Consider the following 26,710-nt stretch of genomic DNA (forward strand, 5'->3'; position numbering starts at 1 on the left):
TATGCATAATGCTGGAAATATGTAATTGTAGCTTCCTGAACAGTTTCAGTGGTTTTTCAGCAGTAAACCGTATTCAGTGCAATACTTAACATTAGGCAACTTCAGAAACAGTTTTAATGATAACACCCTGGTTTACACATATGTAACATATTTTCACAACTGTTGTTTGCTGCTCAAGTTACAAGACACAAAATGAAATGGTAACTAGAATATTAGAATATTAACAATGTTTACTGCACTAAATTTTCTGGTGTCTTCTCATGTTGCGTAGGAAAATTGCTCTCCGATTTGTAATAGAGATGACCGTCACGACTCTACACTGTAGAAGTCCTGCGAGCGTGTACACACTGACAGCAGTCCTTTGTAGTTCTGCCAGTTTTGTTCACTATACAGGGTGGTCAGATAATGTCTGAAATGCTTGTAGAGATGTTGCAGGGCAGGCTGTACTCAGGCATAAATGTTAAGAAAAAAATTCGATACGTTGCGCCATTTCAGAGTTATTCAGCGTTGAAACTAGCCAATGGGGGCATCGTGCGCTCACATTCAAGCGGCCTGCCAGGGGCGGTACTGCTCAACGAGTGCTTTGTTTGGTTATATAAAACTTGGCTAACTTCAATGCTAAATAACTAGGAAATGGTGCAACGTATTGAGTTTGTTTCTTAACATTTATATCTCAGTACAACCTGCCCTGCAACATCCCTACAAGTGTTTCAGACATTTTCTGATCACCCTGTATATGAAAAACACAAAACAGTTTCTTTACACTGAAAAATTGAAATACCTATTGGTGGGAGACATCTGTGGTTAAGACAGAAGGCTGTATACAAAAAAAAAAAAAAAAAAAAAAAAAAAAAAAAAAAAAAAAAAAAAAAAAAAAAAAAGTTATTTCTCTAAGATGATCAGCTTGTTGTCTTCATTACTTGACAGTGTTTTGTCAGCTATTCCACTGATTAACATCTTCACCTGCAACAGTTTCATTACAAGTATTATCCTCAATTGACTTTTAAAGCAATTACAATAGTAATTATCTCAACTTCACTTGTAATTCTCAGTGTGTTTATCTTAGAGTCATCACGGAAAACTGTCAGTTAAGATTTTTCGGGGCGTAAATAATGTTGTTGTGCAGGAAGAGAGAGAATGAACGTTTGCAAGCCACTTGTGATGACAGGAAATACACACAGGTTCCCCGTTGTGCTTGATACTCTGATTCCTGTGAATGTGCTGCCTGCTCCCTCTGTTGTCATGAAGTGTGTGTCAGCACAAGATATGATACCTGTCAGGACATTTGCCATTTGTCTGTGCTCTGTTAAAAGTGTTTGTTTGGCAGTAACCACACTGCTGCATTTATTACTTCCTGTACCTTCACGGTTATGAGAAGTTTCCATTTTCGGGACTCATCCTAAACCAGAAATGACACCGTCGACAATAAAAGATGTGGGAAATTGGACACAAGGAGCGGGGAGGGAAGGGGTATGAGTCTCCAATTATGTGCAGCTGCACCTCATAATGCTGTTGTTGCTGCTGGAGCAGAACTCGTGCGGGTCTAACTCATTTGTCTCACCTCATCAGAACAGACGAGTCTTTTAAAGGTGCTCTTATAATGTTGCTACGATGATGAAGAACTGCAGTACACACATACTCTGGTTTGATTGCTCTATTGGAAGATTTGCCAGCCGGATGTTTTATTACACGGACAGTTATCTTCGGCAGTACGGCAGGTGAGCCTAGGAGGTGCGTGCGGGGGTGACTCTGGCGCGCAGCTGCTGCACGGCCACCGCCATCGCCTGCTGCTGCTGGCTGATCGGCTCCGTCGGGCTCTCCGAGTCGCTGCTCGTCCCCTGCAACAGAAAAGGAGCCGTAGCCACTGCAGTTCCTCGCTTCCCTTTTGCTCGTACTTTATGTGAGTCACTTAAGAATTAATCAGACAAAAATATGTTCTGAATACAAATGTTTTATTCCACTGTTGAGCATATTTACATCCAATTGGTGCCTTCAGTGTTTACATAATAATAATAACAATAATAATAATATAAACTTTGACAGGAAAAATGTTATTAACTACAAACTAATAATCCAGGATGGATGCAATACATATCTGTGCAAATGCAAATAACAACAAGAAGTTTCCTAATAGATCAGTTACATGATAAATGAACTACATAGTTCAGTGAATGACAAATAAATACACTACTGGCCATTAAAATTGCTACACCACGAAGATGAAGTGCTACAGACGCGAAATTTAACCGACAGGAAGAAGATGCTGTGGCATGCAAATGATTAGCTTTTCGGAGCATTCACACAATGTTGGTGCTGGTGGCGACACCTACAACGTGCTGACATGAGGAAAGTTTCCATCCAATTTCTCGTACACAAACAGCAATTGACCGGCGTTGCTTGGTGAAACATTGTTGTGGTGCCTCGTGTAAGGAGGAGAAATGCGTACCATCACATTTCCGACTTTGATAAAGGTCAGATTGTAGCCTATCGCAATCGTATCGTGACAGTGCTGCTCTCGTTGGTTGAGATCCAGTGACTGTTAGCAGAATATGGAATCAGTGGGTTCAGGAGGGTAATACAGAATGCTGTGCTGGATCCCAATAGCCTCGTATCACTAGCAGTCGAGATGACAGGCATCTTATCCGCATGGCTGTAACGGATCGTGCAGCCACATCTCGATCCCTGAGTCAACAGATGGGGACGTTTGTGAGACAACAACCATCTGCATGAACAGTTCGACAACGTTTGCAGCAGCATGGACAATCAGCTCGGAGACCGTGGCTGTGGTTACCCTTGACGCTGCATCACAGACAGTCATTGGCCCCTTCCATTTCTCAGAATTTGCCGGTGATTGTAAGATGCATGTAAACATGCTCTCTGATAAAAATAAGGAGGAAGGTAACTACTTTTATGTTTGGGTTAAAGACGCATCCCAAATTCTGTTCTCTCAATTGAGTAACTACAGCTGTAAAAAGCATAGTTCATTAAGGTGTCTGAATTATTTTTCCTCAGATAATTAATTAGCAAAGCATCTAGTAGACTGCCCCTCCAAGGACTCATTATGTGTTATTATGCCTACTGTTGAAAACAGATTCATAAAGTTTAAAAATGCTCACCATCAGGAGTTTGTGGTGTACTCCGACTTTGAATGCCTCCTGCCTCCTGTGACCCGCTATGAAGATGACCTTACAGCCTCACATACTACTGTTACCAAAATACAGGTACCATATGCAGCAGCGTATCAAATTGTGTCGACCTATGATTCAAGTATTAGCCACTACAAATTTATGAAGGGTATAATCCTGCAGTTAGGCTGCTCACTGAGCTTGATACACTTTCATGGGAGGTTGATAAGCTTTACAGCGACAAAGTTCCCATGACCAAATTGAAGGAGAATGAAGATTTGTACAATAAAGTGGTTAATTGTCATATTTGTGGGCAACCATTAGATAGAAAAGCTGAAGCTTCTTGTAAGGACCATTGTCATCTTATGGGGAATTTCCGTTCAAAAAATGGCTCTGAGCACTATGGGACTTAACATCTGAGGTCATCAGTCCCCTAGAACTTAGAACTACTTAAACCTAACTAACCTAAGGACATCACACACATCCATGCCCAAGGCAGGATTTAAACCTGCGACCGTAGCAGCAGCACGGTTCTGGACTGAAGTGCCTAGAATCGCTCGGCCACTGCAGCCGGCAGGAAGTTCTGTGGTGCAGCCCACATATACCCGTTTTCTTCCATAATTTTTGTGGGTGTGACACTCACTTTCATGTTGAGCACTTGGCTGACTTCGGCTAGGAGAAAAATCAGGTCAGTATCCTGCCTGAGAGTGTCGAGAAATATACAGAGTGCGTCAAAAAATGTATACACACTTTGAACTGTCGTAGACAATTTATTTCCCATTCTACAAGGTTAAATATCTGTGAGAAAGTAATGTTATGTTTTTTCAGCAGGTGGCAGCAGTGGCAAGGAAGTAACTGCAACATGGCGGACATGTGTTTGAGCTTTGAAGTGCGGAAGCAGATAATTAAGTGGTACTGGAAGTCTGAGAATGTAGCTGCGGTTCGAAGACAGTGGAGAAGTGAGTATGGTACAGAACCACCTTCAAGGTTAACAATTACACGTCTATGAGACAAATTCGAAATTCGTGGAACAGTATGTGATGTGCATAAAGGTCGATCAGGGTGACCTCGTACAGCTACAAGTGATGATAGTGATGATTCCACAACAGTGGTCTCGGAACTGTTTCAGTGTTTGCCTCAAAAATCTTCAAGGCAAGCAGCACATGAGAGTAATGTAAGTGCTAATAGTGTGCTACGCATTCTGAAGAAAGGCAAGTTTCGTGTGTACATTCCAAGGCTGGTGCAACAGCTAAGTGACGACAATCCATATCGAAGGTTAGAATTTTGTGAATGGGTTCAGGAGATGGTGAGACATGAACCGGGATTTATGGATAGCATAATTTGGTCGGATGAAGGTCAAACTCAATGGAACTGTCAATAGGCACAATTGTGTGTACTGGGCTGAAGATAATCCTCACATTACAGTTGAAAAGGCTGTGAATTTGCCTGGTGTAAATGTGTGGTGTGGTTTGTCTACAAGGGGACTCATTGGGCCTTCAGCCATGTCTCGATCCCTGAGTCAACAGATGGGGACGTCTGCAAGACAACAAACATCTGCACGAACAGTTCGATGACATTTGCAGCAACATGGGCTATCAGCTCAGAGACCGTGACTGCGGTTACCCTTGACACTGAATCACAGGCAGGAGCGCCTGCGATGGTGTACACAACGACAAACCTGGGTGCACGAATGGCAAAACGTCATTTTTTCAGATGAATCCAGCTTCTGTGTACAGCGTCATGTTGGTCACACTCGTGTTTGGCAACATCGCGGTGAATGCACATTGGAAGTGTGTATTCATCATCGCCATACTGGCGTAACACCCGGCGTGATGGTATGGGGTACCATTGGTTACACGTCTCGGTCACCTCTTGTTCGCATTGACGGCACTTTGAACAGTGGACGTTACATTTCAGATGTGTTACGACCCGTGGCTCTACCCTTAATTTGATCCCTGCAAAACCCTACATTCCAGCAGGATAATGCATGGCCGCATGTTGCAGGTCCTGTACGGGCCTTTCTGAATACAGAAAATGTTTGATTGCTGCCCTGGCCAGCACATTCTCCAGATCTCTCACCAATTGAAAACGTCTGGTCAATGGTGGTCAAGCAACTGGCTCGTCAAAATACGCCAGTCACTACTCTTGATAGACTGTGGTATCATGTTGAAGCTGCATGGGCAGTTGTAACTGTACACGCCATCCAAGCTCTGTTTGACTCAATGCCCAGGCGTATCAAGGCCGTTATTACGGCCAGAGGTGGTTGTTCTGGGTGCTGATTTCTCAGGATCTATGCACCCAAATTACGTGAAAATGTAATCATGTGTCAGTTCTAGTATAATATATTTGTCCAATGAATACCCGTTTATCATCTGCATTTCTTCTTGGTGTAGCCATTTTAATGGCCAGTAGTGTACTAATGAAGTGGGTATGGAGCTCCTACCTCATTCTCCTTACATCCGTGATGGTTCCCCTTCGGATTTTTATTTGCTTAGTCCATTCATAGAAGCCTTGTGTGACATCGAGTTCAAAGGCAACAGAGAGGCAAAGAAAAAGTGCAAAACTGGCTTTAAGATCAAGGTAAAGAAGTTCTTGTTGAGGGAATTAGAAGACTCAAAAGAAGAAGGGATAAGTGCATAAGAGGTGGTGAGGAATACTTGGAAAAACAGACAAAAATTGTATCAATTTGATAAACCGATTTTGCTGTATGACTGTTTGACTGATTATTGAATGCCCCTTGTAGTACAGTAATACATAGTGCAGATCTTAGGTTGTGAATAAGGTAACCAGAGGATTCAAATGCTTAGTATGAAGACTTGTGTTGTTACGAGGGTGTTCCTCTAAGAGCTAAGCAAACGACTTTTCTACAGCTCATCACATTCTATAACCTGGAGAAATGTATTGTGACCGAAAGCCATGTAAGTGGACTATGAGCTTGTGAAAAGAAAAAATTTTAGGCCTAGTCTGCAACAGATGAGGAGAGATGAGATCAGAAATGAGCAGATAAGAAAGGGCCTGCTAGTGAAGGTGACTGTGGAGGAGCTAGGTGCAGATAGATTGCAGTTGTTTGGCCATGTGAAATGATGCGGTCTAACCACTGAGCTCAATACCAAACTGCAGAGACTACTCAAAGGCTTCTTTGGCTAGGAAAATGTGACAGTGTTTGGTGAGGACACCATATCAGCAAGGGGCATTCAGAGTTGTTTGTAGTGGTCGTGCTAGTGTGTTCCCAGTGATTTGTTCAGTGCACTACAAACTAACCCCACAAAGTGTCACTTAGCACTCGTAAGCACAACACTTTTACAGCTTGCCCTAACTTAACACAGTGGCTGAATCATGCGTACAGCTTGCTGGACGTGACCAAATTCCGTGTCAGTATGTATGTGGATATGAATGTGAGATACAAAGATTAGTTGGAAGTCTAAGGAAGAGGTGGCTGGATTAAAGGAGACCTTGAAATGAAAGGAGAATGTGAGATGATGTGGTGAGAGAGGAAATCCACCAAGGCAGAAACAGAGGGGGGAAAATCATTCAGAAACATTCTACATGGCTTGCTGGATGTACTTGATGATGATGGTGGCTTTGATGGTGGTGGTGTTGTTGGTGGTGGTGAGGAGGAGGAGGTGAAGGAGGAGGAGGAGGAGGAGGAGGAAAAGGAGTACCTACATCAAAATGGCCAACATCTGTTCTGATACTGAAGCCAATGTATTAACAATTGCACTGCCTCATTTGGTTTGGACCTAATGATTTTCTTTTGTTTATGCATTGTCTGGCAAATAAAAAGGAGCACCCAAAAGACATGTCAATGTCATGTGAATGTAACTTCGTATATGTACATATCATCAGCATGCATGCAAATGATTAGGGTAGCAATTCTCTGTGACAGGCAGAATGGCCAATAGTGTGCATTAGTGTTGTTCATGTTTAGTTCTGTTTTTAGGCCTGATAAGATATATAATGTTTGTCAACAGCATCAGATGTTGATTGATTAGTGTGAAGGATACAGAGATGCCACAGACTCCTGTGAGACAAGGTTATTAGCACCTGCCATATCATTGGCTGGTCAAATCGTGCAATACCCAGATTTTTGGAACATTTGGATGTGACAGTGGCCTGCCGTTGGACTGCACGAGAATCTGAGGGTAGGCATACTCGTTCTCGAGGTTCCAGTCTGCTGTGTCTGACCACCACAAGGCAGGATCACAGTACTGCACACTAAGCGCATTGTAGCCCTTTGACATCTATGCCTGCCATCCGAGAACAACAAATGGACTTCCTAAAACGTTTTGTGATGTTCTGAATCATTGGTGAGAGACTAGCGCCAACCAGACTGGGGAGTTACCATTCCCTGTGTAAGCTGCCCTTAACATCACAACACAGATGACTGCATTTGAGGTGGTATCACGACTGGGAAGAAAGGACTGCTGATGAATAGTATCGCATTGTGTTCAGCGGTTCCGCACTACTCCTGATGACTGTTGTTGACCAATACGGCAGTGACCTGGGAAGAGATTCCGTGCTCACAATGTTTTGGAGAGACAAGTAGTACTACTCGCGGCGTCAGGGTGCGGGAAATCGTCAGGTATGACTCCAGATCGTGGCTAGCTGTAGTTAAGGGATCTCTGATGTCACAGTGGTATGTCGTGAACATTCTGTGTCCTCATACGTTGTCTTCCACACAACAGGGGCAGTCGTTATAGTGTACCAGCTGTAGCGGTCGCTGCAGACCTCACTCTCAAAGAGGCCTTGTGCTTACAGCGGTCTCATGGTGAACTTGAGATGAGCAGTGCTAGACAGTGCAAGTAAAATTTCATGAATGCAAAGGAATTGTACAAATGATGGTGATGTTGATATATGGTTTGTGGGGCACTCAACTGCGTGGTTATCAGCGCCCATACAAATTCCCAACTTTTGCTCAGCCCAATCTCGCCACTTTCAGGAATGATGCTGAAATGATGAGGACAGCACAAACACCCTATCATCTCGAGGCAGGTGAAAATCCCTGACCCCGCCGGGAATCAAACCAGGGACCCCGTGCTCAGGAAGCGAGAACATGGCCGTGGAATTGTACAAATGAATTTTTACTTGCTCTGTGGTGCTAAGCAAGTTTGTCTCTGGTCTAATCACGGATGTAGTACTACATCCACAGACAGGCGGAGGGACAAGTGAAAACATAGTATGCCAGCTTCACCTTGGGTGAAATATGGCAACACTGGCAATGCTGTGCTACAGTCGGTTGGAAGGGAGAAGCACACATTGTCGGTTCAGTTGTTTCTGTAAGACCACTGCTCTCTTCAGCACTGTCCCTTATCCGACCCGAACTGGTTGCTGGCAAAAACGAAGGGTCACCAGTCACATACGAAATGTTAGCATACGTCGTTGTCAGTGGATTGAGGGTGCACAGAGTTTTTCTCTGTTCATTGTCTGCTGGTAAGTCAACTGATAATGTTAAAACACCTAGAGAATCATTCTAGACGCTTTAATGTAATTTTTTTCTTTTCGATAAAGGTAACAGATTACCCACCCATCACTTCATGACATGATAGAGACAGAGGGCGAAAATTCGAAGGTGGAGCCGAAATAAACCATAAAAGAAGATATGGAAAGAATTCCAAGAATCATGAGAGGTGCCCTGTGCAACCGTTCACCACAGTCCTTGAGCAAACATTGAACTAAGTCGATCAGTACTACGATGGGTGAAAGCCGAGAGGAAGAAACTACAGGACGAGAAGTTTCGCGTAAGGGTGACGGTGAGTTTACTTCTTCTAATGATAAATCTGAGGCAGTGACAATATTTTCTTCATCTGAAACTGCGCAGTTAGATTCGGGAAAAAAAGTTCACTAGCTCTCTCAGAGTCGAATCTAGAGGAACCTTTGGAATTAGCAACTAGTTGAGTGATCTGGGAAAATGGCCAGACATGATTCAGTGACGGAAATTCTGGTTCTGAGGAAATTCCTTCATCACTAACATTACCAACAAACGAAGATGGTTGGTGCTTTTCCAAAGATTTTTGCTACTTAAATCATCAAACGGTGAAATTAATTCAAGAACTTGGCTCATTTACTCGTCTAAAGATGTCGCCAGCTACTACTGTTGGCGAAGCTTCAACGTTGAATGCGCACCGTACATGACAAGCAAGCTCTTCTTAAGGATTCGAGAGATGGAGTCGTTGTAGTGATGCACTTTGAAAACATGAAAGCTCAGAGGGTGACATTTTGTGCTCCAAAAAATGGGTGGAATTGAAACGAAGGCTGAAAAAGAACTGACGACATGAACGAAGCATGAATAAGTCAAGAAAGGAAACGCTGATGAGATGTTTTAACAAAAATAATTGCAGCAGTGGAATCTTTATCATAAACGAATTCAGCGTTTTGAGGTTCTTCATCAACAATGTACCAACCTGACAATGGAAACTTTTGCTGAAGCTCATAGAAATGATCGCAACTTTCGATGCACCGATGTAGGAACTCTATCATCACATTCCTGACGAGCAAACTCATTATCGCTATCTCGGTCCGCAAATTCAAAACGAAGGGATTGAAATGTACGGTAAGCCGTAACTATATTTGTGTTCATGGGTCCAGTAACGAAATAACACATGTGAATTAAGGTGTGGCGGGTGGTGGTGGTTGGGGGGGGGGGGGTGCGGGAGGCGAGTAGGGGGGATGCACTGGGGTGAAAAAAATGACGTGAGAGAATAACAAAACTCAAGCGTTATCCTATATACACCCACCAATTTTTATGCATTGTCAATAGATGTTTGAAGCGTCCATTCGACCATAAAGCGCCATTTAAAATACATGGGCATGATTGCACTCGGCTTCCCTAGTGTTCAAGTCTTCCATAGGAACGCGTGGCTAGTACGGGCGAATAGCCTCACTCTTAGAGGTTTATTGTGTAAGACTTTTTTGATGTCCGATTCGCCTCACTGACATTTACTGTGAGCGAGGTGTCGCGTTATTGGTGGCTGATACTTAGCGTTCGCACGCGCGATTGCTTGCTGCACTCACAATTTCCTTTTTTAGGCTCATACTAGTGCCCACGTGCCGTTTGAGGCAGTGTCCCCCTACGGTTTTGTGTATCATTTTAAAGTAATTTTAAAGATCTTTTTAGTGGTAACGTAAAAAAATGTGACGTAGTATAAAGGCAGTGACGTAAGACACTGAGGAATAATTTGTAAAAAATTATGCATTACTGATAGGCTACGATCACAGAGCGTCCGCGACTCAAGTGCATCCGTTTGTGAGCACAGCGACTTTCACTTGTCAATTGCTCAGACGACATGCGCTCAATCAAACGGTGCACCGTGCTCAGAAAGAGATGCGCTTGGATCGCTCAAGGATCGGACACCCTGTACAGTTCAAACGACCGCAAGAGTCAGGCCTACCACACTCAGCGTTCTACAAAGCTAAGGTAAAACCGTTAACATTCTCAAAAATATTCTTCGTATTTTTACAGGTATGGCAAATAAAGGAAGGAGTCGACATGATATTCGACCTGCAAAACATTACCTCATCCTCATTCTTGCACCAGTGCCTGTTGGCGCTCCTGAAGTGTCGTAGGGGTTTGAAGACGTGCAGCGATACGTCGACCGAGAGCATCACAGACATGCTCGATGGGATTTCGGTCTGGAAAAAACGCAGGCCACTCTATTTGCCTGATATATTCTGTTTCAAGGTACTCCTCCACGATGGCAGCTCGGTGGGGCCGTGCGTTATCACCCATCAGGAGGAAGGTGGGACCCACTGCACCGCTGAAAAGGCGGACATACTGGTGCAAAATGACATCCCAATACACCTGACCTGATACAGTTCCTCTGTCAAAGACATGCAGGGGTGTACGTGCACCAATCATAATACCACCCCACACCATCAAAACACGACCTCCATACAGGTTCCTTTCAAGGGCATTAAGGAGTTGGCATCTGGTTCCTGGTTCACGTCAGATGAAAACCCAGCGAGAATCACTGTTCGGGCTATACCTGCATTCGTCTGCGAACATAACGTGGGACCACTGTTCCAACGACCATGCACTGTGTTCTTGACACCAGGCTTTACGGGCTCTCCTGTGACCAGGGGTCAGTGGAATGGACCTTTCAGGTCTCCGGGTGAATATACTGTTTCTGTTCAGTCGTCTGTAGAGTGTGTGTCTGGAGACAACTCTTCCACTGGCTGCTGTAAGGTCCCGAGCAAGGCTACCTGCAGTACTCCGTGGTCATTTGCGGGCACTGATGGTGAGATATCGGACTTCTTGTGGTGTTGTACTCCGTGGACGTCCCGTACTGTAGCGCCTGGACACGTTTCCTGTCTGCTGGAATCGTTGCCATAATCGTGAGATCAGACTTTGTGGCACACAGAGGGCCCGTGCTACGACCTGCTGTGTTTGACCAGCCTCCAGTCGCCCTAGTATTCTACCCCTCATAACGTCATCAATATGTGTCCTTTGAGCCATTTTCAACACACAGTCACCACTAGCACGTCTGAAAACGTCTGCACACTTACTCGCTGCACCGTACTCTGACACGCACCAACACACCTCTGCGTATGTGGACTGCTGCCAGCGCCACCGTGCGACGACCGCAGGTCAAATGCACCGCATGGTCATACCCCGAGGTGATTTAAACCTGCAAACCGCCCACCAGAGCGTTGTTTCACCATGTATCAGGATTATCCTTAATTTGTGAGCATGAGTGTTGTTGATGGATGAGTGTATGGGGCAGAAAAGAGCAGCTCCCTTCATTTTTCAAAGAAGGCTCTCAGATTCACTGTTCCGTATGGCTGGGCACTGTTCTGTTGAAAAGTCTGAAGGAGAGGCACTGCCTAGGGATCTAAAGCCAACGCGATGTAACGTTCGTTTTTCAGTGTTCCCTCAATACATGGATTTCATTTTTTTGTGCTTTGCCAGTTGTATCAAAATTGTCACACTTGAGATTTGTTTGGAGACCTCCAGTGGCGGCTGCAGAAGGATTGCCACACCAGGCGGGCCTACTTTGCCATGGCACTTTTTACTGTGTCACGGGATGTTTAGTTTTTTAGACAGGCAGAAGGAAATCATGGAGGTTGAACAGAGGCGTGGCAGACCGGTTGTACTCCAAAAGTCATCTGCAAGCGTGTGTGGTGTACGCAGTCGTTTCATTTGAAAGATGCAATGATCGTATAAAACAGATAGTAGGAGAAGCAGGCTCAGGTTCATCGGAAGAATCTTAAGGAAATGTAAGTCATCCACGAAAGAAGTGGCTTATAAGGCGCTTGGTCGCCCGATTCTTGAGTATTGTTCATCTGTCTAGGGTCCCTATCAGATAGGACTGATAGAGGAGATAGAGAACATCCAACGAAGAGCGACGCGTTTCATCACAGAATCGTTTAGCTGGCGAGAGAGCGTTACGGAGATGCTAAACAAACTCCTCTGGCAGACGTTACAAAAGAGGCGTCGTGCATCATGGAGGGATTTACTATTGAAATTTCGGGACAGCACTTTTGAGGAGGAGTCGGACAACATATTACACTACTAGCCATTAAAATTGCTACACCACTAAAATGACGTGCTACAGACGCGAAATTTAACTGACAGGAAGAAGATGCTGTTATATGCAGATGATTAGCTCCTCAGAGCATTCACTCAAGGTTGGCGCCGGTGGCGACACCTACAACGTGCTGACATGAGGAAAGTTTCCAACCGATTTCTCATACACAAACAGCAGTTGACCGGCGTTGCCTGGTGAAACGTTGTTGTGATGCCTCGTGTAAGGAGGAGAAATGCGTACCATCACGTTTCCGACTTTGATAAAGGTTTATCGTATCGCGACATTGCTGCTCTCGTTGGTTGAGATCCAGTGACTGTTAGCAGAATATGGAATCGGTGGGTTCAGGAGGGTAATACAGAACGCTGTGCTGGATCCCAACGGCCTCGTATCACTAGCAGTCGAGATGACAGCCATCTTATCCGCATGGCTGTAACGGATCGTGCAGCCACGTCTCGATCCCTGAGTCAGCAGATGGGGATGTTTGCAAGACAACGGCCATCTGCACGAACAGTTTGACAACGTTTGCAGCAGCACGGACTATCAGCTCGGAGACCACGGCTGTGGTTACCCTTGACGCTGCATCACAGACAGGAGCGCCTGCGATGATTTACTCAACGACGAACCTGGGTGCACGAATGGCAAAATGTCATTTTTTCGGATGAATCCAGGTTCTGTTTACAGCATCATGATGGTCGCATCCGTGTTTCGCGACATTGCGGTGAACGCACATTGGAAGCGTGTATTCGTCATCGCCATACTGGCGTTTCACCCATCGTGATGGTACGGGGTGCCATTGGTTACACGTCTCGGTCACCTGTTGTTCGCATTGACGGCGCTTTGAACAGTGGACGTTACATTTCAGATGTGTTACGACCTGTAGCTCTACCCTTCATTCGATCCCTGCGAAACCCTACATTTCAGTAGGATAATGCACGACCGCATGCTGCAGGTCCTGTACGGGCCTTTCTGGATACAGAAAATGTTCGACTGCTGCTCTGGCCAGCACATTCTCCAGATCTCTCACCAACTGAAAACGTCTGGTCAATGGTGGCCGAGCAACTGGCTCGTCACAATACGCCAGTCACTCCTCTTGATGAACTGTGGTATCGTGTTGAAACTGCATGGGCAGCTGTACCTGCACACGCCATCCAAGCTCTGTTTGACTCAATGCCCAGGCGTATCAAGGCCGTTATTACTGCCAGAGGTGGTTGTTCTGGGTACTGATTTCTCAGGATCTATGCACCCAAATTGCGTGAAAATGTACATGTCAGTTCTAGTATAACATATTTGTCCAATGAATACCCGTTTATCATCTGCATTTCTTCTTGGTGTAGCAATTTTAAGCGCCAGTAGTGTACTTCCCCCCAGACACATCTCGCGTACTGACCACCGGGAAAAATTTCGAGAAATTGGAGCCAATACAGGGGCTTACCGACAGTCATTCTTCCCACGCACTATTTGCGAGTGGAACAGGGTTGGAGGGATCGGATAGTGGTACCGAAAGTACCCTCCGCCATCCACCATTAGCTGGCCTGCGGAGTATGACGTAGATGTATGCAGGCTAACTGTGTTTCATATTATAACACCAAATTGTTCCAAGTATGTACACTGCCCGACAGAAAAGTGAAGCACCACGTGAGGAGGAGACGAAACGACACTTTGCTGGTTGAGTAGGTATGTGATGTTACTTTCAGTGTTTGCAAAATCGAGTCACATTTGCAAAGAATTCGGCAGTACAAGCCTCCTTATCAGTAAGACGCTACGCTCCCTCTGGCCCAGACGCATACACTCATTTGGCTCAGAAGGTTGCCATTAATGTGTTGCATCCTCTTCTGTGGCAAGCTAGCCAGTAACTGTCTTAAGTGGTCAATTATAGCGTGGGTTTTGGCGCTGGGAGAAAGCTGGTCTCAAGCATTCTCTAGGGGATAAATCTGAATATCTTGTTAGCCAAGGGAGTACTGCTACATCACACACTCCGTTCATTCGTGTCTTTCCTATGTACATGCTGTAAATGTCCTTCTTACACTATGTGACCAAAAGTATCCGGACACCTGGCTGAAAACGACTTACATCGGTAATGCTGGAATTCAACATGGTGTTGCCCCACCATTAGCCTTCATGACAGCTTCCATTCTCGCAGGCACACGTTCAATCAGGTGTTGGAAGGTTTCTTGGGGAATGCCAACCAATCTTCACGGAGTGCTGCACTGAGGAGAGGTATCGATGTCGGTCGGTGAGGCCTGGCACGAAGTCGCCGTTTCAAAACATCCCAAAGGCGTTCTGTAGGATTCATGTCAGGACTGTGTGCAGGCCAGTCCATTACCAGTACATTACAGGGTGTTATTGTCATGTAACCACTCCGCCACAGGCCGTGCATTATGGACAGGTTCTCGATCGTGTTGAAAGATGCAATCGACATCCCCAAATTGCTCTTCAACAGTGGGAAGCAAGAAGATGCTTAAAACGTCACTGTAGGCCTGTGCTGTGATAGTGCCAAGCAAAACAACAAGGGGTGAAAACACCCTCCATGAAAAACACGACCACACCATAACACCACCGCCTCCGACTTTTACTGTTGGCACTACACACGCTGTCAGATGACGTTCATCAGGCATTCTCCATACCCACACCCTGCCATCACATCGCCACATTGTGTACCGTGATTTGGCACTCCACAGAATGTTTTTCCACTGATCACTCGTCCAGTGTTTACGCTCCTTACACCAAGCGAGGCGTCCTTTGGCATTTACTGACTTGATGTGTGGCTTATGAGCGGCCGCTCGATCATGAAATCGACATTTTCTCAGCTCCCGCCTATGTGTCATAGTACTTGCAGTGGATCCTGATGCAGTTTGTAATTCCTGTGTGATGGTCTGGATAGACGTCTGCCTATTACACATTACGACCCTCTTCAACTTTCGGCGGTCTTTGTCAGTCAACAGACGAGGTCGGCCTGTACGCTTTTGTGCTACACGTGTCCTTTCAGGTTACCACTTCACTATCACAACGGAAACAGTGGACCTAGGGATGTTTAGGAGTGTGGAAATCTCGTGTACAGACGTATGACACAAGTGAGACCCCATCACCTGACCACGCCTGAAGTCCGTGAGTTCCACGGAGCACCTCATCCTGCTTTCTCATGATCTCTAATGACAACTGAGGTCGCTGATATGGAGTACCTGGCACTAGGTGGCAGCAAAATGCACCTAACATGAAAAACGTAGTGTTTCTGAAACAAGAAGCTAAACTGACTCTGTCTGCTGATGATACAAGCATCATTGTTAATCCAGTAAAAGAAACTCCAACAGAAAATGATACAAATAACGCCTTTGGAGAAGTTTTTGATTGGTTTTCTGCGAATGGGATTGTTTTGAACTTTGAAAAAACACAGTTCATTCACTTTTCTACTGCAAGGAGTACAGTTCCTTCAATAACTGTAACACATCAACAGAAGCCAGTTGCCAGGGCAGAGCATACTAAGTTTTCGGGTGTCCATGTAGATGAGAATCTTAATTGGAAAATTCATATTTTGGATCTCCTAAAGCGAATAGGTTCAGTAACTTTTGCAATAAGAATAATTGCTAATTTTGAGGATATAGAAATTAGCAAGCTAATTTAATTTGCATACTTTCACTCTCTGATGTCATATGGAATAATATTTTGGGGTGATTCAGCACTTAGGCAAAAAGTATTCACTGCTCAAAAGAAAGTGAGAATAATGTGGGGGGCTCCTACTCGCTCATCTTGTAGGCATTTCTTCAAAAGTTTAGGAATTCTTACAACAGCCTCACAGTACATTTACTCAGTAATGAAATTTGTTCTCAACAACATGGATCAGTTTAAAAACAACAGTGACATTCATGATTATAATACCAGAATAAACAAACATTTACACTATCCACTACTTAACCTATGTTTGGCATTCTTCGATAAATTACGAGATGAAAAATAGTGTCTGACAGACAGCATTAACAATTTTAAAAATAAATTTAAGTACAACTCCGTACAACTCCTTCTATACCACAGATGAATTTTTGAATGGGAATAAAGTAATCTATATGTATAATATATGCATTTTGTGCCATTTAAGGGAATGGGGTAGGTAACAAAAATTTTAAGCTTTTTTTTATTTTTTTTAAAACCTTCATTCGTGTGTGCATTTTTTGTGCGCTTGACACGTTCCACATCATAATGGTTAACGTGAGATTGATCAATGGAACACGTAACTAATTAACTAAGTGTAAATTATGGGGTCGTTCTTAACACATACGAGGGTTGGAACTTAAATAGTGGCAACTACTTATCCACAAACGATACAAAAGAGTTACATGATTGCACCTGTTCCTGCCCTTCAAAGTAGTCACCAGCGTTGTGTAGAACCCGTTGCCAGCGATGTGGAAGGCGTAGTATACCGTTAGCAGAGCCTGTTGTGTTGATGGTGCGAATGGAGCGGTCTAAAGTTATGGTGATTCTCGTGTATGACTGTGATGGTATTATCCAAACGCACAGCAGGCTGTCAATGCACAGTATTACTGTTCATTTTTGGAGCATTACCTGCGACCAGCTTTACGAAAGAAGCTGCGACACTTTCTGCGCAACCCACCCATCATTTTGCACGACATTGCGCGGGCGCATACAGCGCAAGCTGTGGCTGCTCTGTTTGGTCTATGGGACTGGGAAGTACTGTACCATCCACCATACTCCCTGACTTAAGTCCTTGTGGCTTTGATTTGATTCCGAAGATGAAGGAACCACTTCATGGCATTCGCTTCAGAACTGTTCCAGAGATTCGACAGGCAGTAGACCGCTCCATTTGCAGCATCAACAGAACACGCTCTGCTAACGGAATACTACGCCTTCCACATCGCTGGCAACGCTGGTGACTACTCTGAAGGGCAGTAAGAGGTGCACACATGTAACTTTTTTGTATGGATTGTGAATAAATAGTTGCCACCATTTAGGTTGCAACCTTCATACTTCCAAACAGTACTATAGTGGAGTTATCCTTTTCTTGGCTAACAAAGACAAACACAGGTACAATCCATCGGAGAGTGAAGAATGTCTACAGGGTAGCACATCTGTTGAAGACAACTGTTGTGGGATGGTACGCCAAGCTCTGTGCCGGTCGCGATTCGACACAAGATGCGAATCGATTTGGATTGCAGCTCCATCCATTACGGACAACAACAAGCGGTTGGTTAATGATGCAATTAGAGGTACCCGGTGAATAAACATTCGTGCGCTAGCAGAAGAGCTCGACATTAGCTTCACTGGTGTGCAACGCATTAGCTGGCAGGAGTTAGGCAGCCGTAAGATCTGCAGCCAGTCGATACCCTCGCCACTGGATGCTGTACAAAAAACAATTCGGATGGCTGTTTGCCTGCAGTGCCTGATGCATTTGTGTGTTGAAGGCAACACATTCCTTGAGCACCTCGTTGCAGGGAGTCTTTCCGAACGTACAGAGCAATATCTAGCACGTGAGACATTCTGAGCGTGCGTCTGAGCGTTGACCAATGAGATGGCACAACGCTACCTACGTCACATACACGCCATCTCCTTTCAGCACAGAGCTGTGAGACTCCATATTGGCATTCAGTTCAAGCCTACACGTATGTATGCCGTTTCTGAGCGCCAGAAAATTGAAAATCACTCGTAAACCCATTGTTAACTATGTGGTTTGTTGCAATAAAATAATGAGAAACATCATAGTCGTGGCAAAAGAATTATTGTAACTTGCGTATTATGAGAATATGCCATTAGAAGACTGCGACACACCGAGGATGCACCAAAAACACATTGTTCTTGGTGCAGTTTGTTGTAATTAAATTTCAGTTAGTAACATAGCTACGATTAAAGCTTTTAGCATGTGCTAACATGTTAGGATTGACTATGAACGATAGGTTGTCTATTTAGCACAGTGAGTAGCACTGCAGATTATCAACATAATATGCAATGTGTTGTGATTCGCGTCTCGCCATGTCTGGACATTTTTTCCTAACATTACCAGATATGTGGCGTGCCACAGGGGAGTGTTATGGGACCATTGCTTTTCACAATATATATAAATGACCTAGTAGATAGTGTCGGAAGTTCCATGCGGCTTTTCGCGGATGATGCTGTAGTATACAGAGAAGTTGCAGCATTAGAAAATTGCAGCGAAGTGCAGGAAGATCTGCAGCGGATAGGCACTTGGTGCAGGGAGTGGCAACTGACCCTTAACATAGACAAATGTAATGTATTGCGAACACATAGAAAGAAGGATCCTTTATTGCATGATTATATGATAGCGGAACAAACACTGGTAGCAGTTACTTCTGTAAAATATCTGGAAGTATGCATACGGAACGATTTGAAGTGGAATGATCATATAAAATTAATTGTTGGTAAGGCGGGTGCCAGGTTGAGATTCATTGGGAGAGTCCTTAGAAAATGTAGTCCTTCAACAAAGGTGGCGGCTTACAAAACACTCGTTCGACCTATACTTGAGTATTGCTCATCAGTGTGGGATCCGTATCAGGTCGGGTTGACAGAGGAGATAGAGAAGATCCAAAGGAGAGCGGCGCGTTTCGTCACAGGATTATTTGTTAAGCGTGATAGCGTTACGGAGATGTGTAGCAAACTCAAGTGGCAGATTCTGCAAGAAAGGCTCTCTGCATCGCGGTGTAGCTTGCTGTCCAGGTTTCGAGAGGGTGCGTTTCTGGATGAGGTATCGAATATATTGCTTCCCCCCTACTTATACCTCCTGAGGAGATCACGAATGTAAAATCTGAGAGATTCGAGCGCGCACGGAGGCTTTCCGGCAGTCGTTCTTCCCGCGAACCATACGCGAATGGAACAGGAAATGGAGGTAATGACAATGGGACGTAAAGTGCCCTCCGCTACACACTGCTGGGTGGCTTGCGGAGTATAAATGTAGATGTAGACGTAGATTCACGTTTTTAATAGGTTCTGATGCTTTATTATTAGTTTAATGGAAGTACATACTACGATATTTGATGTTATGTAAATGTAAGTTCACTTTCTTTTCGAGGAGTGAGTTTGTTAAATTGGCGTAATCTGTAGGACAGCTTGCTGGTACTTGTATAAAGACATTTCGTTCCTTTTTCTTTTAAGTTTCGTAATTCACATGTTCTAAAGATTCTGCTACTGTGTAGGAACAGTGATCAAGTAAGAATGTGAGAATGATAAAATAATGTTTATCTTATGTGGAGAACTATTGCAAATTTGTGTCGCACTGTTTGCAATGGAATTTTTATAAGCCTGTGTCTTTATTGATTGGACATGATACTTTCCTTTTCGTCTTAAAACACGTACATCGATATTCAAATTTTTATTTGTGTATATTACGTATAGACAACGTGACTGGGATGTAGATAATGGAGGAAATGTGCGTTTTAATAGAGATAATGTGGGAATTTTACGCACGCCCCATTGAGTAAACTGTGTAATTTACCACCTAGAAACATCCCGCAACTGCCGCTGGAGTGTGTTGCTATCGCGTATACCACATTGGAGCCCACGTACCGAATGCATAAGTCGCATCATTCCTGAGCGCTCAGCAGCACATTGAACTCGGCACGCTCAACGTTGACGTTCCGTGTGCCGACGGCTTAACGCTGGAGAAATTACGGCGTGGAGTTAAGGTGAAACGTCCGGGAAGACTGTGAGAGGAGGTGCTGGCGCTTCCTGATAACGCACGGCCCCACGTGGCAAGCGTCGTAACGCTGAAGTTACGCCAGCTCAATTGAGAAGCACTCGAGCACCTACCCTATAGTCCCCATGCCTTGAAAACGGACTTGAACGGTCGACGATTCCTACTGGACGAGGGTGTGCAGCGGACAGTAACGAACTTCTTCACGGAGCAGGGCGAGGTGTCTTACGAAACGGGTAACTTCAACCTGTTGCCTCAGGAGGGTGATTGCCTCAACTCTCACGGCAATTCTGCGTGACTGGCACACCAGTTCTGCTCTTTGAACGGAAACTTTTTGGTCGCTCCTTATTCATGTTTTACCGCATTATGTGCACACAAAGCCGCTACCTGCCATTCAACCTCGTGGTGGGCAGTATTCTTAATGTTTTGGCTTATCAGTGTATAAACTACACTACTGGTCATTAAAATTGCTACACCACGAAGATGACGTGTTACAGACGCGAAATTTAACCGACAGGAAGAAGATGATGTGATATGCAAATGATTAGCTTTTCAGAGCATTCACACAAGGTTGCCGCCGGTGGTGACACCTACAACGTGCTGACATGAGGAAAGTTTCCAACCGATTTCTCATACACAAACAGCAGTTGACCGGCGTTGCCTGGTGAAACGTTGTTGTGATGCCTCGTGTAAGGAGGAGGAATGCGTACCACGTTTCCGACTTTGATAAAGGTCGGATTGTAGCCTATCGCGATTGCGGTTTATCGCATCGTGACATTGCTGCTCGCGTTGATCAAGATCCAATGACTGTTAGCAGAATATGGAATCGATGGGTTCAGGAGGGTAATACGGAACGCCGTGCTGGATCCCAACGGCCTCGTATCACTAGCAGTCGAGATGACAGGCATCTTATCCGCATGGCTGTAACGTATCGTGCAGCCACGTCTCGATCCCCGAGTCAACAGATGGGGACGTTTGCAAGACAACAACCATCTGCACGAACACTTCGACGACGTTTGAAGCAGCATGGGATGTCAGCTCGGAGACCGTGGCTGCGGTTACCCTTGACGCTGCATCATAGCCAGGAGCGCCTGCGATGGTGTACTCGACGACGAACCTGGGTGCACGAACCGCAAAACGTCATTTTTTCGGATGAATCCAGGTTCTGTTTACAGCATCATGATTGTCGCATCCGTGTTTGGCGACATCGCGGTGAACGCATATTGGAAGCGTATATTCGTCATCGCCATGCTCCCGTATCATCCGGCGTGATGGTATGGGATGCCACTGGTTACACACCTCACCCCTTGTTCGCATTGACGGCACTTTGAACAATGGACGTTACATTTCAGATGTGTTACGACCCGTGGCTCTATCCTTCATTCGATCCCTGCGGAATGCTACATTTCAGCAGGATAATGCATGACCGCATGTTGCACGTCCTGTACGGGCCTTTCTCGATACAGATGTTAGACTGCTGCCCTGGCCAGCACATTCTCCAGATCTCTCACCAACTGGAAACGTCTGGACAATGGTGGCGGAGCAACTGGCTCGTCACAATACGCCAGTCACTACTCGTGATGAACTGTAGTATCGTGTTGAAGCTGCATGGACAGCTGTACCTGTACACGCCATCCAAGCTGTGTTTGACTCAATGCCCAGGCGTATCAAGGCCGTTATTACGGCCAGAGGTGGTTGTTCTGGGTACTGATTTCTCAGGATCTATACGCCCAAACTGCGTGAAAATTTAATCGCATCTCAGTTCTAGTATAATATATTTGTCCAATGAATGCCCGTTTGTGATCTGCATTTCTTCTTGGTGTAGCAATTTTAATGGTCAGTATTGTATTCACATACTGGTAACGTAATTTGATTACATCTACATCTACATCTACGTGATTACTGTGCTATTCACAATAAAGTGCCTGGAAGAGGGTTCAATGGACCACCTTCAAGCTGTCTCTCTACCGTGCCACTCCCGAGCGGCGTGCGGGAAAAACGAGCACCTAAATTTTTCTGTGCGAGCCCTGATTTCTCTTATTTTATCGTGATGATCATTTCTCCCTACGGAGGTGGGTGCCAACAGATTATTTTCGCAACCGGAGGAGAAAAGTGGTGATTGAAGTTTCATGAGAAGATCCTTTCGCAACGAAAAACGCCTTTGTTTTAATGGTTGCCACTCCAATTCACGTATCATGTCTGTGGCACTATCTCCCCTATTTCGCGATAATACAAAACGAGCTGTCCTTTGCAGTTTTTGCCGGCCGCAGTGGCCGAGCGATTCTAGGCGCTTCAGTCTGGCACCGCGCGACCGCTATGGTCGCAAGTTCGAATCCTTCCTCGGGTATGGATGTGTGGTGTCCTTAGGTTAGTTAGGGGACTGATGACCTCAGATGTTAAGTCCCATAGTGCTGAGAGCCATTTGAACCATTTTGATGTCCACCCCTCCTCACAGAACGGGGACGTCGAAGGCTTGCCCGCTCTGCAAAGCGGCTGACCGTACAAGTGTGAAGGGGCTGTTCCCCTGGAAGACGACGCATTCACAGCATCCCATTGGCATGCTGAAAAAGGTATCGGGATTCATCAGACCATGCAACGCTTCTGCCATTGCTCCAACGTCCACTACTGTAGGTCACGTGCCCATTACAGTCGTAATTGCCGATGCCGTGGTGTTAATATTAGGTCGTCGTCTGTGGAGCTCCATTGTTAGGACTGTTCGGTGGACTGTGTGTTCAGACGCACTTGTACTCTGCCCAGCATTAAAGTCTGACGTTAGTTCCAGCACAGTTTGCCGCCTGTCTGCCAAGCCTACAACATCCAACATCTGTAATGAAGGGTGGCTGCCCAACCCCACGACGTCTGGACGTTGTTTCAACTTGGTTTCGCCACCTGTTGAAGACACCACAGTAGTCCTCGAACGCCCAACAAGTCGTGCAATTTCCGAAATGCTCGTGTCGAGGCTCCCGACCATCACAATCTGTCTGCAGTTAAACTCAGACAGATCGTGCTCCTTCCCTATTCTACACACTGAGAGTCCGCTCACTGATACTACATACACCGCGCTTGTGTCTGACTAGCAGACATTCGTCGCCAGGTGATGCTGCTATCGACTGGAGGGGTTTATATCGACAGTAGGTCGGTGGTCATAATGTTCTCGCTGATTGGTGTACACACGCTGGTCCATTTACAGTGACCGGGCCAAATATCTCACGAAATAAGCATCAAACGAAAAAACTACAAAGAAAGAAACTCATCTAGCTTGAAGGGGGAAACCAAATGGCGCTATGGTTGGCCCGCTAGATGGCGCTGCCATAGGTCAAACGGATATCAACTGCGTTTTTTAAAATAGGAACCCCCATTTTTTATTACATATTCGTGTGTAAGTAGGCTGTTTAGGTTCTTATATTGGTAACGCCGCCGCCACATAGCGCTCTCTGTATGAAAATCACTGGCTGTGCTGTGTGCAGTCTGTGGCTAGTTTGCATTGTTGTCTGCCATTGTAGTGTTGGGCAGCGGCAGCTGGATGTGAACAGCGCGTAGCGTTGCGGAGTTGGAGGTGAGCCGCCAGCAGTGGTGGATGTGGAGAGAGAAATGACGGAGTTTTGATATTTGTAAGAATGGATGTTATGAACTCCTATATATATTATGACTTTTGATGATATTAAGGTAAATACATTGTTTGTTCTCTATTAATATCTTTCATTTGCTAACTATCCCTGTCAGTAGTTAGTGCCTTCCGTAGTTTGAGTCTTTTATTTAGTTGGCAGTAGTGGTGCTCGCTGTATTGCAGTAGTTCGAGTAACGAAGATTTTTGTGAGGTAAGTGATTTGTGAAACGTATAGGTTAATGTTAGTCAGGGCCATTCTTTTGTAGGGATTTTTGAAAGTCAGATTGCGTTGCGCTAAAAATATTGTATGTCAGTTTAAGTACAGTCATGTATAAATTGTTCAAAGGGGACGTTTCACGTGTAGTACGTAAAGAAATATGAATGTTTTAGTTGCACCACTTTTTTCTCTTTGTGATAGATGGCGCTGCAATAGTCACAAACTTATAACTACGTGGTATCACGTAACATTCTGCCAGTGCGGACGGTATTTGCTTCGTGATACATTACCCGTGTTAAAATGGACCGTTTACCAATTGCGGAAAAGGTCGATATCGTGTTGATGTATGGCTATTGTGTTCAAAATGCTCAACGGGCATCTGCTATGTATGCTGCTCGGTGTCCTGGACGACATCATCCAAGTGCCCGGGCCGTTCGCCGGATAGTTACGTTATTTAAGGAAACAGCAAGTGTTCACCCACGTGTGAAACGTCAACCACGACCTGCAACAAATGATGATGCCCAAGTAGGTGTTTTAGGTGCTGTCGCGGCTAATCCGCACATCAGTAGCAGACAAATTGAACGAGAATCGGGAATCTCAAAAACGTCGGTGTTGAGAATGCTACAACAACATCGATTGTACCCGTACCATATTTCTATGCAACAGGAATTGCATGGCGGCGACTCTGAAAATCGTGTACAGTTCTGCCACTGGGCACAAGAGAAATTACGGGACGATGACAGATTTTTTGCACGCGTTCGTTTTAGCGACGAAGCGTCATTCACCAACAGCGGTAACGTAAACCGGCATAATATGCACTATTGGGCAACGGAAAATCCACGATGGCTGCGACAAGTGGAACATCAGCGACCTTGGCGTGTTAATGTATGGTGCGGCATTATGGGAGGAAGGATATTTGGCCCCCATTTTATCGATGACAATCTAAATGGTGTAATGTATGCTGATTTCCTACGTAATGTTCTACCGACGTTACTACAAGATGTTTCACTGCATGACGGAATGGCGATGTACTTCCAACATGATGGATGTCCGGCTCATAGCTCAAGTGCGGTTGAAGCGGTATTGAATACCATATTTCATGACAGGTGGATTGGTCGTCGAAGCACCATACTATGGCCCGCACGTTCACCGGGATCTGACGTCCCCGGATTTGTTTTTGTGGGGAAAGTTGAAGGATATTTGCTATCGTGATCCACCGACAACGCCTGACAACATGCTTCAGCGCATTGTCAATGCATGTGCGAACATTACGGAAGGCGAACTACTCGCTGTTTGGAGGAATGTCGTTACACGTATTGCCAAATTCATTGTGGTTGACGGACTTTATTTTGAGCATTTATTGCAATAATGTCGTATTTATAGGTAATCACGCTGTAACAGCATGCGTTCTCAGAAATGATAAGTTCACAAAGGTACATGTATCACACTGGAACAACCGAAATAAAATGTTCAAACGTATCTACATTCTGTATTTTAATTTAAAAAACCTACCTGTTACCAACTGTTCGTCTAAAATTGTGAGCCATATGTTTGTGACTATTACAGCGCCATCTATCACAAAGCGAAAAAAGTGGTCCATAATAAAAAATGGGGGTTCTTATTAAAAGAAAAAACGCAGTTGATATCCGTTTGACCTATGGCAGCACCATCTAGCGGGCCAACCATAGTGCCATCTGGTTTCCCCCTTCAAGCTAGACAAGTTTCGGTTCTTTGTAGTTTTTTCGTTTGACGCTTATTTCGTGAGATATTTGGCCCGGTCACGATCAATGCACCACCCTGAATTCTCCATTTTATTCTATACGACTCCGCAGCTCGTGGTCTTGCCGTAGCGTGCGGATTTCTTTTAGTACTCATGTGAATAACTTCACACTTTTCTTTATTCAGGGTCAATTGCTACTTTTCGCACGATACAGATATCTTCAAATGGTTAAAATGGCTCTGAGCACTATGGGACTTAACATCTGTGGTCATCAGTCCCCTAGAACTCAGAACTACTTAAACCTAACTAACCTAAGGACATCACACACATCCATGCCCGAGGCAGGATTCGAACCTGCGTCCGTAGCAGTCGCGCGGTTCCAGACTCAAGCGCCTAGAACCACTAGACCACCGCGGCCGGTGATACAGATATCTTATCTAAATCATGTTGCAATTCGTTTTGGTCATCTGATGACTTTACAAGACTGTAAATGACAGCATCATCTGCAAACAATCTAGTAGGGCTACTCAGATTGTCTCCTATGTCGGTAATATAGATCAGCAACAGTAGAGGGCCTATAACACTTCCTTGGGGAATGCCGGATATTACTTCTGTTTTACTCGATGACTTTCCGTCTATTACTACGAACTGTCACCTTTCTGACAGGAAATCACGAATCCAGTCGCACAACTGAGGCACGCAGTTTGGTTAGAAGACGCTTGTGAGGAACGGTGTCGAAAGGCTTCTGGAAATAAAAAAAAAAAATAAAAAAAATATGGAATCAATTTGACATCTCCTGTCGACAGCACTCATTTCTTCATGATTATAAAGAGCTAGTTGTGTTCCACAAGAATGATATTTTCTGA

General features: G+C 44.9%; 1 protein-coding gene across 1 annotated transcript in view; it reads right to left on the minus strand.

The window, feature by feature from the left end:
- Positions 1–1,724: 1,724 nt before the first annotated feature.
- LOC124552361 (suppressor protein SRP40) overlaps positions 1,725–26,710 on the minus strand; it is a 305,872-nt gene continuing 280,886 nt past the window's right edge. The window contains exon 6 of the mRNA XM_047126627.1: positions 1,725–1,838. Coding sequence (XP_046982583.1) covers positions 1,725–1,838 — 114 coding nt within the window. The remainder of the gene's footprint in view (positions 1,839–26,710) is intronic.

The sequence above is a fragment of the Schistocerca americana genome, chromosome 10 (assembly GCF_021461395.2).
Source record: "Schistocerca americana isolate TAMUIC-IGC-003095 chromosome 10, iqSchAmer2.1, whole genome shotgun sequence".
Classification (NCBI taxonomy): Eukaryota; Metazoa; Arthropoda; class Insecta; order Orthoptera; family Acrididae; genus Schistocerca; species Schistocerca americana.